The sequence below is a fragment of the Arvicanthis niloticus genome, chromosome 5, assembly GCF_011762505.2.
Source record: "Arvicanthis niloticus isolate mArvNil1 chromosome 5, mArvNil1.pat.X, whole genome shotgun sequence".
In the NCBI taxonomy this organism is placed as follows: domain Eukaryota; kingdom Metazoa; phylum Chordata; class Mammalia; order Rodentia; family Muridae; genus Arvicanthis; species Arvicanthis niloticus.
In genome coordinates this window covers 42,228,077-42,247,253 of record NC_047662.1, presented here as the reverse complement: position 1 = coordinate 42,247,253, position 19,177 = coordinate 42,228,077, and the positions used below count along the sequence as shown (strand labels likewise).

Sequence of the window (19,177 nt, the reverse complement as noted above, 5' to 3'; positions counted from 1 at the left end):
TGCTGGGGACTGAATCTGGGTCCTTGTGCATGTATTTCTTTCAGCAGATCAAAGTCTTGCTATTCCTAACCCAATGACTTATGTCTGAGTAAACTGGTGAGTTGAACAATCTGGTTAGTCTAAACTATGCCTGAAAGCACACCGCTAAGCCAATTGCTTTGGAGGTACCAACCAATTACAAATGGGAGGCCTGTAGAAGCTGGCTGGACATTTGTAATTTATAAATACACACATATGTATTTACTACATTTTAGCTATTTCAGGACTTTATTGAACCATCCAGAGCCAGGCAGTGGTGGTGACACCTTTAATCTCAGCACTCTGGAAGCAAAGGCAAGTACATGTCCTGAGTTCAAGGCCAGCCTGGTCTACAGAGTGAGTTCCAGGACAGCCAAGACTACACAGACAAATCCTGTCTTGAAAAACAAAAACAAACAAAACAAAAAAAGAATCACCCCACAGGCAGACATGGTAGCACATGCCTGGAATCCTACCACCCACTCAGGACTGCCAACTGAATGAGATCAATATAGCCTATAGCCTTGGGTCTACACACAGTGAGACTCTATCTCAAAAACAAAAATACATCACCACCCAACCAAAAAAAAAAAATAAATAAATAAAAAACACAGAGATACTAACATCTTGATTTACTTGGGATACAATCAGTCACTGAGTTTGTGGGGTTTTGTTTTTGGTTTTTGTTTTGTATTTTTAAAGTTTATTTGTAATCTAGCCCTGACTGGTCTGGAAAATATAAATTGAATTGATTTTGAAACCTTCATGTATCAGGTTATTCTGAATCATTCTGTAGGCCTTTTGACCATTTCTTGTTCTGCTTCTCCAGATAGGTTATCAGGTAACCAAAACTGGTTCTGAATTTGCTATGTAGCTTAAGATACTGGGATTACAGGTGTACACTACCAACAGACTTTATTTTTCTGAAACTTTGTAAAAGCAAGGTTAGCAATAGCCTATAAGAACATGTACTCTTGTCCTGACACTTGAAGCTAAAGTTCGCAAATAGTTCAGAAGTGTACTATGAAGGTGTGGCAGGTCAACACCACCAGCTTGCTAGCCATTGCAGACTATATCGTATTGTCAGAATTTTGTCTTAGACATTAAAATTGAGAGGGAAATGTCAACAAAAAGCAAAAACTAAACCTTTGAAAGAATTTTCTTTTCTCTGAAATGTGTTTAACTATGAAAAATGCATCTTTTTGTGGTGGAGGCTGCTGAGACAAGCATCACTAGGGTAGCTGAGGCTAGCCTCAAAATGACAATCTTGTCTCTCCAGTGGTAGATCATGGGTTTGAACAACCATCTTGAAGAAATATGTATCTTATAGCTTTCAGAATTCCTTGAACCAATGAAATAAGAAATAAACCATAGTTTTATATGGCTTTTTGATAATTCTACATGTCTGTTTTCTTTCAGTTTGATTTAGTATGCATCCTTATGAAGGAAGTCGGAAACATTCAAGTCCAAGGAGTGTGACATGAGTCAGACATGTTAGACTATCAATGAGCTTGCTGGTCTCTATTGTAGTCCAGGCTGGCTTAGAACTCATACTCCTCCCACCTTTGTTTTCCAAGCACTAGGGTACAGGTGCACGCCCAGATGCATAGCTTAAGCTAGCTCCTTTCTGCTGAAAACATTTTAGATATGTATGAATGTGGTCAGAAGAGATTTCAGATTAAATCTATTTACAAAACAAGATGTGAGTGTCCTTGTTTGTTTTGAGACAGGGTCTTGCTATCTAGTCCATGCAGACCCTGAAAGCCACCTGCTCCTTAGTGTTTTGAATTAAGGGCAAGTGCCACCAAGACTCCCTTAAAATAAAAAATTTGTTTTGTTTCGTGAGAAAGGGTCTCCCCATGTAGCCCAGGCTAGCTTGCAACTTTGTGGCCTAGCTTACCTCCAACTGTAATGCCTTCTGTCTCACCCTTGCCATTACTGGATTATAGGTCTGAGTTAGTCCCAACTTAAAATTATAGTGGAAATTAAATTTGTTGGTAACTTGCTGCCTCTTGGGTTCATAGGATAACTGATTCTTCATATATCAATTATCTTAAAGGAAAGGCAACTGCCTAATAATCTATCAAGAACATTTCCTTTTACCCTGTCGACTACACATTAAACCAGTCAGCAGCAGCCCAGTCTTCTCTTGTATCTTTTTCTAACATGAACATATAATGAAGACATACTCCATGTCACTCTCTAACACTGGCTGGCCTCAAACTCAAAGCACCCCTCCTGCTCAGTTTCCTGAGTGGTAAGATTGTAGACATGAGCCATTTATGCCTGACAGATATACACACTTGAACAAAAACCTTTAATTTTTTTGTGTGTAGTGCTGAGTATTGAACTGGTACATTCTAAGAACAAACTTTACCACTGAACCACATCCCAACTCAAGGTTAAATTTTTGCAACAAATTTTCTCTTGTCAATTGTATTTTAACTAAGCAAATTAACTCCAAGAATAGTCTCTATTCCATGGAGTAAGAATGACTTTGGAAAAGAAGGAATAGCAATGGTCTGAGCTTCTAGCCTTCAGTGTGGAGAACAGCTCTGCTCCCGCCTTAGTAGAGGGACAGCAGGAGAACCTTTTCCATTTTCAGAGCTATACCACAAAAGCAATTTCTAATTCCTTTTCAACTCTGTCCTTCTTTCATGATCTTTTTTTCTTTTATATTCCTTTGACTGCCATTAGGGCTCCTGACAGCAAGAAGCTTCTAGAAACACAACACCTTCCACTCACACAAAGAAGGGCATCTTGTGAAAGAGACACAGAGAATAGGGGCATTTTTACAGAAGCAATATAAAATTATAGCGAGGCAGGGCTGAAGTCAAGTCAGCACCTCGCTCACCTGAAAGGAAAGTCTGCATAAGAGTGCGTGCAACTTATCGTGAAACCGTAGAATTCAAGCACAGGTTAAGTTCAAACACTGAAAGATTTCCTAAAAAACAATACTAAAGGAAGACCTTTCTTGCTTCATAAGTTAAAAATCACAAAACAAATCAGACCGTTCACATGGGCAGTACTGTACATTACCAATTCCAAGTGGATCACAGGACTCTTACCACAGATAGCCCCCCCCCCATCCCGCCCCCCAAACACCAGAGAGCACGCTATTCCAAATGAACCAACCACAAAAATGCTTCCCATTGTTTGTTCATTACCCAACTATCTATGGCTATCAATTCAGTCGGGCCTGGGGCTGCTTTTTACAGGGAGGGGGCCTTCCATGGCGCACAATATGTTTCTCTAAACTGTCCAGAATGGCCACAGCAATCTGCTGGACGTAGGGATCTGTCTGCTCGTGTTCTTTGATGTTGTACAAATGCTGCAGTCCTCCTTCTTCAATCAGCATGCTGCAATACCTTGAAGCTGAAAGAAACAAGAAAAATGTTTTAAAGTTATCCCATAAACAAGTTCTTCACAGCTTAAAACAAAACAACAAAAAACACATCAAAGGCCATGCATGGTAGTCCATGAAGCAAATCTACATAGTAAGATCCTGCCTCCAAGGCAGTGGTGGCGCACGCCTTTAATCCCAGCACTCGGGAGGCAGAAGTAGGCCGATTTCTGAGTTCAAGGCCAGCCTGGTCTACAGAGTGAGTTCCAGGACAGACAGGGCTACACAGAGAAAGCCTGTCTCAAAAAAACAAAAACAAACAAACAAACAAAGCTCCTGCCTCCATAAGACAAAACAAAAAACTCACAAATCAGGTGTCTCTTATCATCTACGCTTTATTCCCTTGAATTCAGGAATCATTTTTAAAAGTATTTTATGTGTATAAGTGTTTTATATATGTATGTCTATGTACCCCTTGCTTGCCAGAGTCCAGAAAAGGGTATTAAATCCCCTGGAACTAGAGCTTTGGTTAGTTGGAGATGGCTGACCCTGAATAATCCTAGAACCCACATAAAAAGGCATGGCCATGTATGCTGTAACCCAGCATTATGGGACTCAACAATCTTTCACCTCCACAAAATGACTTTCTGTAAAGGAGAATTGAATTTGAAGTATAGTTCTATTTTTGGTACATACGATTCTTGCTGCAAACATGTTGCATGGCCCAAACTGCCCACAGCTGGACTCCAGGAGTCGTAAAACAGCCAAGTAGTGGAAAGAATGGATTAAAGGACCTAAAGGTTAAAAAAAAAATCAAAGTCACAGTTTATATAAAGCATCATTTTCTAGGTAGTAATTATTACAACTTTAAGAAAATACATGCGGGCTGGAGAAATGGCTCAGTGGTTCAGAGCACTGACAGGATCTAATGCCCTCTTCTGGTGTGTCTGAAGACAGCTATAGTGTACTCATACACATAAAATAAATAAAATCTTTAAAAAAGAAAAGACGATAGATGCCATTTCTAGACTGACATGAAGGAGCAACACACTCCTTCACTTTGCACTGCTGATTTCAGAAAGGATTTCACTTAGATACACCTTGGTACACCAGAGATATGTAAAACACTGTATTAAGGTAGGGGAGTGTGGCTCTTTTAAAGCTTTTCTTTTTTCTTTTTTGGTCTTCCCAACTTTGATATCCGAAAAAAGTACATTTTAAAGTCAATCAGAAGAAGCCAGGTGTGATGGCACATCTTTAATTGGGGCAGAGGCAGATGAATCTGTGAGTTTGAGGCCAGCCTGGTCTATGAGATGAGTTCCAGGATGCCAGGGTGATGTAGACAGCCCCTATCTTAAAAACAGGGGCGGGAGACAGAAGAAGTAAAGGCTACCACATATTAATAAAGTGAACAATTCACCAAGGAAATAGAACAATTGTAAACAAATATGCACAAATGCAGCTGGGGCTGTGAGTTCTAGAAAACAGCACAGCCTGAGCCACATAAGATCAAGATCTTAAAAGGTCTTAGAAAAACAGGCAAACCCCAAAGCAGTGCAATAAATAGGGATGACAATTATAAGCATAAAGACTAAAAACAATGCACAGAATCAATCAAATAAGGACTTGCTCCCTAGAAAAATAAAATTGGCATTTCACTTAGCTAAACTAACCAAAAGAAAGAGACCCAATTAATACAATTAGAGGTTAAGGGTGTTGCAACAAATTACAATGAAGTCTAGAGGATTATTAGATACTATTTTGAAAAATGTATTACAGAAAATTGAAAAAAATGGATGTAAAATTCTAAATAACCTACTAAAATTAAGCCAAGGGGACATAGAAAACTTAGATCCATAAGCTAGATGGTGGTGGTGCACACCTTTAATTCCAGCACTCAGGAGGCAGCAGTAGGAGAATCTTGGTGAGTTCAAGGCCAGCCTAGTCAACAGAATCCAAGATGGACAAGGCTAAACCGGGAAATTGTGTCTTGAAAAACACACACCAAAACTAAAGCCAAACCAAAAAACCTAGATCCATAACCTAACATCCATAACAAGCAAATCCATAACAAGCAAAAAAGATTTCAAGTCTAGAGGATGGGAGGACGCTGGGCACAGTAGTACCTTTAATCTCAACAACCAGAAGGCAGATGCAGCTCACTGAGCTAAAGGTCTACGCAATGAGTTCTAGGTCAGCTAGGGCTACATAATGAACCCTGTCTAAAACAAAAACCAACCAATCACCAAAACACAACAAATTTAAGAGTACGTTTAGAAGTTTAGAAGATCATGCAACCAAGCTGGGTTCATTTCCAGGGATTCCGGACAGCTTAACATATGCACATGAAAATGTCATAAAGTACATAAATTGACTTGAGGCCTTTACAAAGTTTAGTTTTCATGACAGAAGTCTGAAGAAACTAGGCTGATACAAGCCTACAGCTCACATTATACCAAATGCCCCCACCCAAGTATTTCCTTCAAAACTAGGATTGAGACAAGGGTGTCTATTTCTCCATTTATATTGGCACTCTGTTAACTAGAGAAATAAGACAAGAAAGTAAAATAAATAGAGCATAAGGGGAAGGAGAAAGTCAAATTATTCCTATTTGCAGATAATTCTTTTTTTTAAGATTTATTTATTTACTTATTGTATGTGAGTACATTGTAGCTACCTTCAGACACACCAGAAGAGGACACCATTGCAGATCTCATTACAGATGGCTGTGAGCCACCATGTGGTTGCTAGGAATTGAACTCAGATCCTCTGGAAGAGTAGTCAGTGCTCTTAACCACTGAGCCACCTCTCCAGCCCCTGCAGATAATTCTTAACAGTTTCAACAAAATAGCAGCATAAAACTCCAACATCTTCAAATCAGTAGCCTTTCTATAGAATTTGCAAAAATTGTTGAGAAATAATTCAAGGAAGAAAATTCCATGCACAATAGCTTCATAAAAGGTAAAATGCTCAGAAATAATCCTAGCCAGGGAACTAAAAATGTCTAGGATGAAGACCACAGGAAACTGAAAAAGACATTGAAGGTTGGAAGACTTCCAAACTCATGGATCGGAATTAATATTGTAAAGATGGTCACATTACTGAACGCTACCTACCTACAGATTAAGTGTAAGCTCTATGAAAAATCCAATGAGATTCTTCACAGACCTAGAAAAACAACCCTTACATTCTCATGAAAATACAGGAGTAGGCCTATGACATGACCTCTAGGGTAAACACTAACAGTCCAAGCCTGATGAGAAAGTTTAGCTCCAAACCTAGGACAGAAGACACCAGACTTCCCAAGGTTTTCTTCTGACTATCTAATGTACATCGTGGCATATGGGCAAGAACACATAATGTAGAGGGTGGTTCTGATGCTAAGGTCCTATTCCCCAATGGGTTCCTGATAGATCAATAAAGATGGCAGGGGCCAATTGCTAGGTGAAAGGAAGCTAAGAGGTGCACATGTTGAGCTATCCTCAGAGGCAGGCTGAGACATAGGGCAGGGAGAAAAGGTGACCAGTCATGTGATATCACAGGCGCAGTGGCCTTAGGCCAGTTCCCCAGAGATTAGAAACATAATTAAGCTGAGGGCAGGTTTAGAGAACTGAATGAGAACTGAGCAACTAAAGCTATGGGCAGATTTAGGGTGCTGAGCTAAGAGTATTGGGAAGGACGAGCTAGCAGTGGGAGATTAGAGGTGCCCAACAATTGAGCCAATAAGGCAGATTGAAAAATAAGATAATGTATATGTCTTTTATTTATGGACCCGAAGGAACTTGGGTGGGGCTGGTATCTCGGTCAGCCAGAGATTAAAGCTGGGTAGCAAAAACTTCACACTACAACATAACACACACAAATAATAATCTACTTTTAAAAAGAAACAAAAAGATCCTGAAGGTCAAAGCAATCTAAGCAGAATGAGCTATGCTGGAGACAGCAGACTCTCTCACCTCAGAGTGTATCATAGACCCATTAACAGCAAAACAGCACAGTACAGGCATAAAACCAGACATGCAGGCCCATGGAATAAAACAGAAAGATTCAGAAATAAAGCTACAAAACTATAGCTACCACCATTGATAATGGTAACAAAGACAAATATTAGAGGGGACTAGAGAGATGGCTCAGCAGTTATGAGCATCAGCTGCTCTTTCAGAGGCCTTGGGTTCATTTCCCAGCAACACACAAATAATAATCTACTTTTAAAAAGAAACAAAAAGATCCTGAAGGTCAAAGCAATCTAAGCAGAATGGGGATCTGATACCCTCCTGTGGCATTCAGGTGTATATACAGACAGAACATTCATTATAAATCTTAAAAAACAAAAACAACAACAACAAAAGAAAGAAAGAAACAAAACCACATACATTGAGAAAAATAAGTCTCAAAAAAAAAAAAAAATGGTGCTGAGAAAACTGGATCTCCACATGAAAAAGAATGAACTCAGAGCCCCTGAGATGCCTTAATGTGGAAGTGGTTGCACCAAGCCTGATAACATGAGTTTGTCCCCAAACCCACATGGTTGTCCTCTGACATCTACACATGTGCTGTGACATATACACTAAATAAAATGTAAAAATAAAAACAAAACATTTCCCCATGACAGGGTCTCTCTATGTAGCTCTGTCTGGCCTGGAACTTGTTGTGTAGATCAGAATAAAGGCAAATACCACCATACCCAACCCTAAAACAATTTTTAAAAGAGCTTCTGCACAGCAAAGGAAACAATGAGCAGAGTTGAATGGACAGCCTATAAAATAGGAAAAAATTTTGCTGACTATATATGCCACAGTTATAGAGTCCGTGAAACCTTAAAAAATTAAAGACAAGGGAGAGCAGGGATAATAAAGACATCAGTCAGTGAAGCAAACAGTTTTCTTTTCTATTCTTTTAGTTTCCTCCTTTCTCTTCTGGTTTTTTAGATAGGGTCTCATACAGCCCAGGCTGGCCTCAAATAAACCACATAGATGAGAATGACTTAAATTCCTAATCCTCCTGCCTCTATCTGCCTGGTCTGGGGTTGTAGTATGCTACCATGCCTGATTTTACCTGTTGCTAGGGTTTCATGTTCACTAGAAAAGGACTCCATAAGTAAATACCCAGATAAAGAACAAATAATTCTCAAAGGAAGAAATATAAATGGATAATAAATGAGAAAATATTCAACTTTCTTAGCCATGAAAGAAATGCAATGGCCTGCCACACAGTTTACATGGAGACAGGGATCCCAAACTCAGGATTCTATGAATGACAGACAGCATCCTACCAGGCGTAGACCCCAGCCCTCTGGGTCCTCTCTAAATGTAAAGAGCAGCTGTGCTTCAGAGACCCATCTGCCTTCAGTAACATGGAATAAAGGGATGATGAATGAATAGTAGAAACTAAGTCAAAACATTTTTTTTAATCCACCTTGAGATAGGGTCTTGTCCTATAACCCAGACTAAACTGAAACTTGGCAGTCCTGCCTCAGCCTCTACAGTGCAGAGATTATAAGCAGGCACCACAATGAGCAACTATTTTACTGAAAAGCAGTACTATGAGATTGTACTTGAAGTAAAGATTATAAGAAAAGTGACCAGATTACTTAATAATCATGCTAATTACCTGTATGCTACCATCTCACACTCTGGAGTTGGCCATTTCAAAATAGCTGAATGCTAGAAGACACAAGACATAGGATATGTTACAATATTTATTTTTTAACTATTACTACGTTATGAAGCTTTCATATTTAACCATTACAAATGTAGTTTGTATCATTCCAGAAAACACCAAATGACTCTATACCAAATCATCAAGAAGAGAATTCCTCTGGCTTCGGCTCAAGGTCCACGCTTGTTCCCCTCTGGATATTAAGTGGGCGATAATTCCAGCTGCAAAGTAACTGACTTCTACTTCAACACTGTGCAGGAGACTGCTGATGTGGTCTATAAAATCCTTCCACATTAGCTCAGAATGCAGCTCTTGTACTTCGGCTATATTGTTCTGGGAGAAAAAGAAGGTATAAAAGTTAAGTCTTCCACGAAGGAAGCAGCTATCAGAGCACTAATGGTGCTCTCTGACAAAGCATGCAAGCCGGGCAGTCTGCAACTAAAGTAAGAGAAATCATGGTAGCTTGAGAGACAAATGTCTCCCATAGTCTTAAGACACTTGAACACTTGATGAACAACTAATGAAGCTGTCAGAAGGCTGAGGAAGTATCGCCTTGCTGGAGAAGCTTGTCACTGGGAGCACACTCACGAGGTTTCAAAGCTTTGCACCATTCTAGTGTGCCCCTTCTGTGTTGTACTTCCAATTCAAGATGTGAATTCTCAACTCCTGTTCCTGACGCCATCTTGACACTGGCTGCCATCACAGACTCTTTTAAAAACATTTTTTTTGAGATTTTTCAGACTTTTTTTTTTTTTAATATGAGCACCTGAATCTGTATCTATTATGCACAAGATGTGAGAGTATCTACAGATGCCAGAAAAGGGCATCAGATTCCCTGGGACCAGAGTTACAGATACTTGTAATTCTCCATGTGGATATATCTGGAAGAGCAACCAATACTATTAATGGCTTAGCAAATCACCATGTATCACAAGATTCTGAATGTCTAATCCTCCTGTATCCACCTTCCCACTGCTGGCATCATGTGCTACTAGACACTTTTTTCTTTTTGTGGTTTTTCAAGACAGGGTTCCTCTGGGTAGGCCTCCCTGCCCTGAAATTTGTTCTGCAGACCAGGCTGGCCTCAAACTCAGAGATCTGCCTACCTCTGCTTCCCAAGGTCCGGGATTAAAAGTGTGAGCAACCATTGCCTGACCACATGCATTTTATACAGTGCTAAAGATCAACCCAGGGCTTTATGCATGTTAGGCAGACTCATCACACTGAGCTACATCTTCACCTCCTTTGTTTTTTATCATAGTCTTCCTAGGTAGTGTAGGCTAGACTTGAACAAATGATGTAACCCAGGTTTGCCTTGAACTATGATCTTCCAACCTCAGCATCTTGATTTCTGGAATTACAGAGGCATGAGGCCATGTCCCATTTTATTTATTGGTTTCTTTATTTTGAGACAAGGACTTACTACATACTCCTGGCTGCTTTGGAACTTACTATGTAGGCTGGTCTCAAACTCATAGAGACATGCTGACTCCTGAATGCCAAGATTAAAGGCTTGCACCATCACATCAAGTTTATCTTTTTAATTTAATAATTATATTTTGTGGGGTTTTGTTGTAGTTGTTGTTGTGTGTTTGTTTGTTTTGGAGACAGGGTTTCTCTGTGTAGCTCTGGTTGTCCTGGAACTTGATCTGTAAACCAAACTGGTCTTGAATTCATAGAGATCTGCTTGCCTCTAAAGGCATACACAGCTATTACCTGGCTTTTCCTTTTTTTTCTTTTTGAGATAAAGTATCATGTAATCTTGGCTTTGCATCGGAGGATGCTTTGAACTTCTGATTCTCCTGTCCCTACTCTTTACCTCCTGGGTACTGAGATAATAATAATAATAATAATAATAATAATAATAATAATAATAATAATAATATATTTATATTTAGATTTATATTTTATATAAACATCCAACTTTATATGCTACAGAGACTAGAACCAGGTTTTCCATGCATGCTAGGCAAGCACTCTACCAACTGACCTATATCCCCATTTATTCATCTATCTACAGAGAGAGAGAGAGCAAGTGTGTGTCTGTGTGTGTATCTTACATGTAGAGTCAAAAAACATATTGCAGTGTGTTTTTAATTTCCATCACATAAATTCTAGGATCAACTCCTATCCTCAGGCTCAGCAAGAAGGCTCTTTACCCACTGAACAGTCCTGCCTAAGCAACGACTTCTGATGCACATACACACTCAGAAAGTAATGGTTTGGAATTTATCAGGAAAGGTTTATATCTTACCAAAAGTCCTAGAACTTTTTGTTGAATGGATGACTCAGTTGGGAAAGACTACAAAAGAAAGAGAAATGCATAACTATCTAAATAGACAAATATAATAAAGAAATGCCTAAAGAAACTGTCCAAATTATTAGGTAAATTTCCATTCTAACCTCTAGAACCCTCATGAAGAGTTCCAGCCCTTGATTTTCAATGAAGTGTCTGCACGTCGTTGGGGATTCATCTGTGAGGTTCCAAAGTGCACTCAAAGTAAATTTCAATGTAGTGTCCACGGAATTTTGATTTGTTTTCTGCTTCACTATTTGAAGAAGTTGCTAAAAGGAAGAAAAATGAATTAATTTTTCATTATTGAATTGTTCTAATTTGAGATTACCAATAATCACAAATCCATGAGGACTAGTTTCCTAACTTAAAGCATTCCCTATAATGGTTCTAAAAAATGTAAGTATGTGAAGCACATCCATGCCAGAGGTGTGTAGAGGTCTGAACAATTTACAGGAGTTGGCTTTCTTTCCACTATGTGGGTCCTAGGGACTGAACTTGTGTCACGGTTGGCAGGAAGCACCACTTTTTTCTGAGCCATCTTGATAGCCCCAGTTTGGTTTTGTATTGTTTAAGACAGTGCTGCCATTACAACCCAGGGCTAATCAACCTGACACAAGCTACAGGCACTTTGGAAGAGGGACTCTCAACTAAGAAGAAGCCTCTGTAAGATTTGCCTGTAGGCAATTCTGTAGTGCATTTCCTCCACTGGCGACTGCTGAGAGGACCCACTGTGGATGGTGCACCTACTGAACAGGCAGTACTAGGGACGGAGAAGAAAGCAGGCTGACCAAGTATTCCTGCAGGCCTCTGCATCAGCCCCTGGCTTTCCTGCATGACAGACTGTAAGCTGTAAAGTGAAATAAACTTTCTTCTCCAAGCTGATTTTGGTCATGGTGTTTTCCACAGAAACAGAAACCCTAAGACAGCAGCAAACGCTATCCTCTAAGTCAAGATCTTTCCGCCTCAGCCAACAATCCCTTAGTTTGGACCTTCATTTTTCCTTCCTATTCATCCTTTCATTTCTCTTTGCCTTTCCGTAAAGAATACTTGTTTAAAAAAAAAACAACTTGTTTGTTCATTGTATGGAGCACCAAACTGAACTATATAGACAAGGAGAATGCTTTTTCTGTCCTCTTGCCTTCTCTCTCTCTCTCTCTCTCTCTCTCTCTCTCTCTGAGTACGGTCTCATGTAGCCTCAAATACACCAAGGATGACTCTGAACATCTGTCCTTCAGCTTCAACCTCTCAAGTGCTACAATACAGGCATGCACTACCACACGGCTTCACATGGTACTGAGGATGCAAGTATTCTTCAATCACTGAGCTACACCCCTAGTCTTCTGCTTGTTTCCTTTTCTTCCTTCATGTGTGCATGTGTGTGTCTCTGTGCATGTGAGTACATGCACACACAGGCACACAGGCACACACACACACACACACACACACAATGAATGTATGAAACACTGAGCTTCTCTGTTCAGAAGAGAATTTGCAGAAGACAGTTCTCTGGTTCTTTTCGTCTACCATTAAGTCCCAGGGATTGAACTCAGGTTATCAGGTTTGGTGGCAGTTGCTTTACTGCTGAGCCATCACACTGGCCTTGAACCAAGTATCCTAATTAGTCATGGCATACCATTATAATAAAATCTGGAACTTAAAAAAGGAAGAGGGAGCAGGGCAGTGGTGGAACACGCCTTTAATCCCAGTGTTTGTGAGGCAGAGGCAGTAGGATCTCTGAGCAGGAGGCCAACCTGGTCTACACAAGTTCAGAACAGCCAAGGCTACACAGAGACATCCTGTCTGCAAAAACTAAAAGCAAAACAAATAAAAATAAAAAAGGAAGGGGGAGTGAAGAAAGACAAAACTATTTATTAACACACAGCAAATAATACTTATAACAAGTATCATTTTCCAGGAATGTAAATTTAATCTAAGAAATATGAAGTAATTTGGTCATTATCAACTCAATAAAAGAATTAGAAGGACTAATTCTAACAAAGTTGTCTTTAAGAAAAGAAGGAAAGGCTGGGCATGGTAATTCACCCCTGTACCACTGCTGTGGCAGGAGAACTGTGTGCCTCTTGGGACACACAATGATGACAGAATTAAAGTCTACACTGAGTATTAAGATAATAATGGCTTTGACTATCTCAAAGCTATGTCTATCATAACTAGTTTAAGAAGTGCAGTCTTCGAGAAAGGGCATGCCTTTACTCCCAGCTCTCGAGAATAACATGCATCAGGCTCTGGGTTCAATCTCAAAACAACAAAAGTAGCTATTATCATCATTACTATTGACTCTGGTTATATGAAACATATTAAGTAGACCACTTTCTTAAAATCTTTTAACATACTTTCAGCCAAAATTACTGGGATAATATCTACATAGTTCTTAAAAGCCCTCTGCGTTTTTAGACAAGATCTCATTAAGTAGCCCTGGCTAGTCTAGAATTCACTATGTAGCCTAGTCTGGCCTTAACTAGAGAGATCCACTTGCCTCTGTCTTCCAAGTGCTGGGATTAAAGACATGGTACCACCAGGCCTGGCTCCAAAAATGGCTCTTTTTATTGTTATTTACAATAAAACTAATTTTATTTTATATACACATGTGTGTGTATCTGAGTATATAAATGTGTACCATGTGTGAGTGGCTGTCCACAGAGGCTGGAAGAATACTGAATCCCCTGGAAGTAGAACTGAGGTGATTGTAGACCACTCAGGGTGGGAGCTTGAACCTGATCCCAGGTCCTCTGCAAGAGCAGCAAGGTCTTGATCCCTGAGCTCAGGACTGACTACTAGTTCATGGCTGTGTGCATCTTTCAAAAACTAAAGTTGCACTAAAAAAATAAATAAATAAATAAATAAATAAATAAATAAATAATACATTTGGGTCTAGAGAAATAGCTCAATGGTTAAAGAATATTTGTTGTTCTGCAGAATGCCTGGATTTGACTCTCAGCATCCACATGGTGGCTCACAACACCTATAACTCCAGTTTCAGAGTATCTGCCATCTGCTGACCTCTGCAGGTACCAGGCATTCCCATGGTACATAGTCATACATGTGGACAAAATACTCATACACATAAAAATTAAATACATAAATGTATAAAATACAAGGTTCAGTGGTGAAACATCTGCCTGGCATATGCACCAACACCTAGCTCTACAAATAAATTTTTTAAAAAGTTGAATACTTTCATTTAGAAAACGTGAAGGGGCTGGAAAGATGGCTGAGCAGTTAAGAGTACTGGCTGCTCTTCCAGAGGTTCTAAGTCCAGTTCTCAGCACTCACAATGGTGGCTCACAACCATCTGTAACTGTAGTCCCATGAGATCTGATGCCCTCTTCTGGTATGCAAATATACATACAGACAAAACACTCATGCACATAAACCACACAAACAAATAAATAGAAAAAGTAAATTAATGACAATATATAGAGAGAGATAGGCTGGAACAGGGTGGTGGAGAGGAAAGGGAACTAAACTACTAGGGCTGGAGGGATGGCTCAGTGACTAAGAGCACTTGCTGGTCTTCAAGAGGACCTGAGTTCAGTTCTCAGCACCCACATGGCAGCTCACAATCATCTGTAACTTTAGTTCCATGGAATTCAATGCTCTTTTCTGGACTCCACAAGCACCAGGCCACTTCTATACGTTACACAGATACACATGGAAGCAAAGCACCCACATATAGAAAACAAATTTACTTAAAAATTAAAAACAAAGAAACACTATGTAGTGTCCTAGAACAAAGGACAGTAAACTTACCCTGACAATGAAGAGCTCAGCACCCAGCTGTGCGGTTTGTTCTGTGGAAAGCTGGAAGCAAATACAAGATAAAGTAAGTGTCTGAGAATAAACCCCTGTGAGTTTACTACAGCTCACCATAACAGGCTCCACGGCCAGACTGAAAGCTCATCAACCTCCAATTCTGCAACATTTAACACAGTTAACAGGGAGGCTAGCAAAGAGGTGCACTAGCTTTTCTGGCACACAATGTGGGCGGAAGTCACTGTAATGAGAAACAGCTGCCTTTAGGAAATCATTCAGCAAAGTTCAGGTACCTTGGCAGCCAGGATGGAAATAATAGCAACTGCCATTCTTTGCATGTTCTGATCTTCGTGGTTGCAAAGCCACTGCATGACAAGCTTGGCTGCTTCAAACCTGAAAATACAAGAGGGTTTCCTCAATCGTGGAGATCCAGGAATGATTTCAGGGAGCCATATGTGGGTGTTGGTACAACCTAATAAAGGGAAGCTTCCTCTTAATGAAAAAGACTACAAATCACCTGTTAAGTGTTTGAGAAACTTTGTTGCCTTTCTAGTTTCTATCCTGTGCTGGGGATTGGACCCAGGGCCTTGTTTAGGCCAAAGCTCTACCACAGAGCTATATCCCTAGCCCTTCATCTTATTTTATTTACTTACATTATTTTTTTATTTTACTTGCTAGTGGTGTGTGTTTGTCTATCATGTACATGGGTGTGTGCATGCTATATTGTGGCAATCAGAGGACAATGTCTGAGAATGAGTTCTTTCCTGCCTCTGTGGGTTCTAGAGTTTGAACTCAAGTGTTCAGGCTTTTCTGGAAACTTTTACCAGTTAAGCCATCTTGCCCGCCCTCATCTGTCTTTTTTTTGAGATAGAACCGCATGTACCTCAGGCTGTCCCCAAATATTCTGTATGACCAAAGCCGACTCTGCGCTGTGGTCTTCTGCCTCCCTCTTCCCTGTACCGGGGTTACCGGCATTTGCTACCACACCTGGCCCTTTGTTTTTATTTTGAGACAGAGTCTTGCTAAATTTCCAAGCAGACTTTAACCTTCTGATTTTCCTACTGAGATTCCAGGCCTGCACCACTGTGCTCATCAGAATGAGAGCAATGGTGGAGGCACCGGAGCATGGGGGCTGACAAGAAAGCTCAGCTGGTAGAGCACTCGCTGTGCAAGCATGAGGTCCTGAGCAAATCCCCAGCGACCATCAACAGAGCTCTCGGCATGGCAGTGCATACCTGGAATCTTAACTCTGGGGAGGCAGAGACAGGAGGATTCCTGGGACTTGATGGCTAGCCAGTCTAGCCCACTTCGTGAACTCCAGGTTCAGTGAGAGACCCTGTCTCAGAAAAATAAAGTGAGGAGCGATTGAGGAAGACACCCAATGTCAACCTCTGGTTTTCACATTGATAACACATGCATGTTGTGCAAACATGTATTAACTAACACACACGTACTCGCACAGACGCACACACGCGCATGTAGAAATACTGGCATTTTATATTCAACAGTGAGAACACTTTAGTATTTCTACATCACCATTTTAAGCACAGTCTGTTAAAACCTTTTAAAATCAAATATCTAAATGTGAGTGTGCACAGACAAGCACACTCTCACACAGCATGCATGTGGACCTTAGAGGATAATTTGAAGGAATCACCTCTCTTTCTATCATGTGGGTCTCAGGATTGAACTCAGGTTGTTAAGCTATTACTTGCCTGTTAAATGGAACATCTTGAAGAATCCGGTCACTGCAAAGTGAGAGGAGGCAATTCTTCTGTAACTAAAGGATAAAAAGGAGGAAGGAGGTGGGAGGGGAGAGAGAACAACCTGAATAGAACATCATTCTGTTATCTTTTAGCCAAAATCAAAAAAAGTTTTTTAAATATGTTTAAATGTGTGTGAGGAAGGTGTGTACACGCTAAGTGCAAAAGATTGAACTCAGGATTCATGATTGCAAGGCAAATCCAACTAAGCTCCAGTTTCTGTTTTTAAACCTTGAAAAACACAAATTTTACTGGGCAATGGTGGCGCACGCCTCTAATCCCAGCGCTTGGGAGGCAGAGGCAGGCAGATTTCTGAGTTCAAGGCCAGCCTGGTCTACAAAGTGAGTTCCAGGACAGCAAGGCTATACAGAGAAACCCCGTCTAAAAAAAAAAAAAAAAAAAAAAAAAAAAAAAAAAAAAAAAAAAAAAAAAAAAAAAAAAAAAAAAAAAAAAAAAAAAACAAAGAAAAACACAATTTTTTAATTTGGTTTCATACAAAAATCTCTATATTATATAGCTTTGGCTGTCCAGGAACTTGCTATGTAGGCCAGGCTGGCCTCGAATTATCAGAGATCAATCTGTCTCTGCCTCCCAAGTGCTAAGATTAAAAGTGTTTACTGTCACGCTTAACCAAAATTTTGTTTTGTTTTGTTTTTTTTAAGATTTTATTTACTTATTTTATATCTATGACGAGTACACTGTAGCTATCTTCAGACACACCAGAAGAGGGCATTAGTTCCTGTTACAGATGTTTGTGAACCATCATGTGGTTGCTGGGAATTGAACTCAGGACCTCTGGAAGAACAGTCAGTGCTCTTAACCGCTGAACCATCTCTCCAGCCCCAAAATTTTGTTCTTTAAGTCAGTTTTTTATAATTGCAATCAAGAATAAATTGATTATTTTAGAAAAAACTATATACTTTTAAACATGGTAATTCAGTTCAGGTTTTATATCAATACATTAAATTATGATCTTTGAAAACCCTTTAGCTTTAAAAAAAATATGTATTTATTTTTATTTTATGAGTGTTTTGCCTCTGTGTATGTGTGTGTGTGTGTGTGTGTGTATATATATATATATATATATATATATATATATATATATATATATATATATATATTTACATCTCTCAGAAAGCCTGCCTGGTTTTTAACTGTCCTAATGGCCTCTCTTGAGCACAGAAAACAGACTTCAGAGCTCTTAGTATAAGGCAAGGTTTCAAAGAGCAAGTTATGTTGGAGGCAACATCTTGAAACATGGTTAAGAAAACCAGCAGGCCTATTGTGGGAACAGAAAGGCCATTCTAAGGCCAAGTGGCTTGTCACCAGAGTGTAGGCTGGACAAGCATTAAGATTTGGGAACACTGGCATGGACTTTACCAGTTGAACAGAACAAATATAAAAATTCAAGCTCTGAAATGTCATGTGTACCATGTATGTGCAATGATCAGAAGAGGATATCAGATTCCCCATGAAGCTGGAGTTACAGGTGATTGCTGGCTGCTACGCAGGTGCTGGGAACTCAACTAGGTCCTCTGAAAGAGCAGCAAGTGATCTTAAACACTAGCCCCATAAACTGAGCAAATGTTCTCATTTAAAACAGTTTATTTGTGGAGTGTTTGTGTGGTATGGTGTGTGAGTCTGTGGAAGCCAGAGGGACACTGGTAATCTGCTATTAGTCTTCACATTATTTGTTGAGACAAAGTCACAGGGTCTCTTACTATGAGTTAATTGTTAATTTGATGAGGAATGGGCCTCTGAGCATCTCTGAGGGGTTATCTTGATTAGGTTAACTGAGGTGAGAAGAGCCACGCACTGTGGGTGGTACTATCCCCTAAACTAGGATCCTGGACTGTATAAATGAAAAAGGTACTCTAAATATTAGAAACCACCATTACTTGAGTACTGATGCACTGTAACCAGCCAGTCCTCTGCTCCTGCTGCTGTAATATTCCCACAACAATGGACTGTAACCTCAATGTATAAGCCACAGTAAGCCCTTCTTTTCTTTCAGTTGCTCTTGACAGAATATTTTATCACAGACTGGAAAAGTAACCAATATACGAGACTCAGCTAGAACTCCCAGGATCCTCCTGCCTCTGCCCCTGCAATGGAGTTACAGGTGTGTGTTCAGCTCTTACACAAGAGCTGGAGATCTGAACTCAGGTACTCATGATTATTCAGCAAGAAGGTTACTCAATGTCCGAATATTATTAAATAAATACAAAAATGATAAAATGTATGTTATAGGGCAGTGCTTCTCAATCTTTAATAGATAGACACACCAATGACCCAAGACTGGCTTGAAGTCACCACTCAGTCAAG

At 39.8% G+C, this 19,177-nt stretch overlaps 1 protein-coding gene across 1 annotated transcript in view; it reads right to left on the bottom strand.

Annotated features, from left to right (window-relative positions):
- Positions 1-235: 235 nt before the first annotated feature.
- Zyg11b (zyg-11 family member B, cell cycle regulator) overlaps positions 236-19,177 on the bottom strand; it is a 56,471-nt gene continuing 37,529 nt past the window's right edge. The window contains exons 6-14 of the mRNA XM_034503435.2: positions 16,805-16,869; positions 15,383-15,482; positions 15,087-15,137; positions 11,423-11,584; positions 11,274-11,321; positions 9,155-9,352; positions 8,972-9,024; positions 4,058-4,155; positions 236-3,393 (exon numbers count right to left, since the gene is read on the bottom strand). Of these exons, the coding sequence (XP_034359326.1) occupies positions 3,203-3,393; positions 4,058-4,155; positions 8,972-9,024; positions 9,155-9,352; positions 11,274-11,321; positions 11,423-11,584; positions 15,087-15,137; positions 15,383-15,482; positions 16,805-16,869 (966 nt within the window). The 3' untranslated portion in view covers positions 236-3,202. The remainder of the gene's footprint in view (positions 3,394-4,057; positions 4,156-8,971; positions 9,025-9,154; positions 9,353-11,273; positions 11,322-11,422; positions 11,585-15,086; positions 15,138-15,382; positions 15,483-16,804; positions 16,870-19,177) is intronic.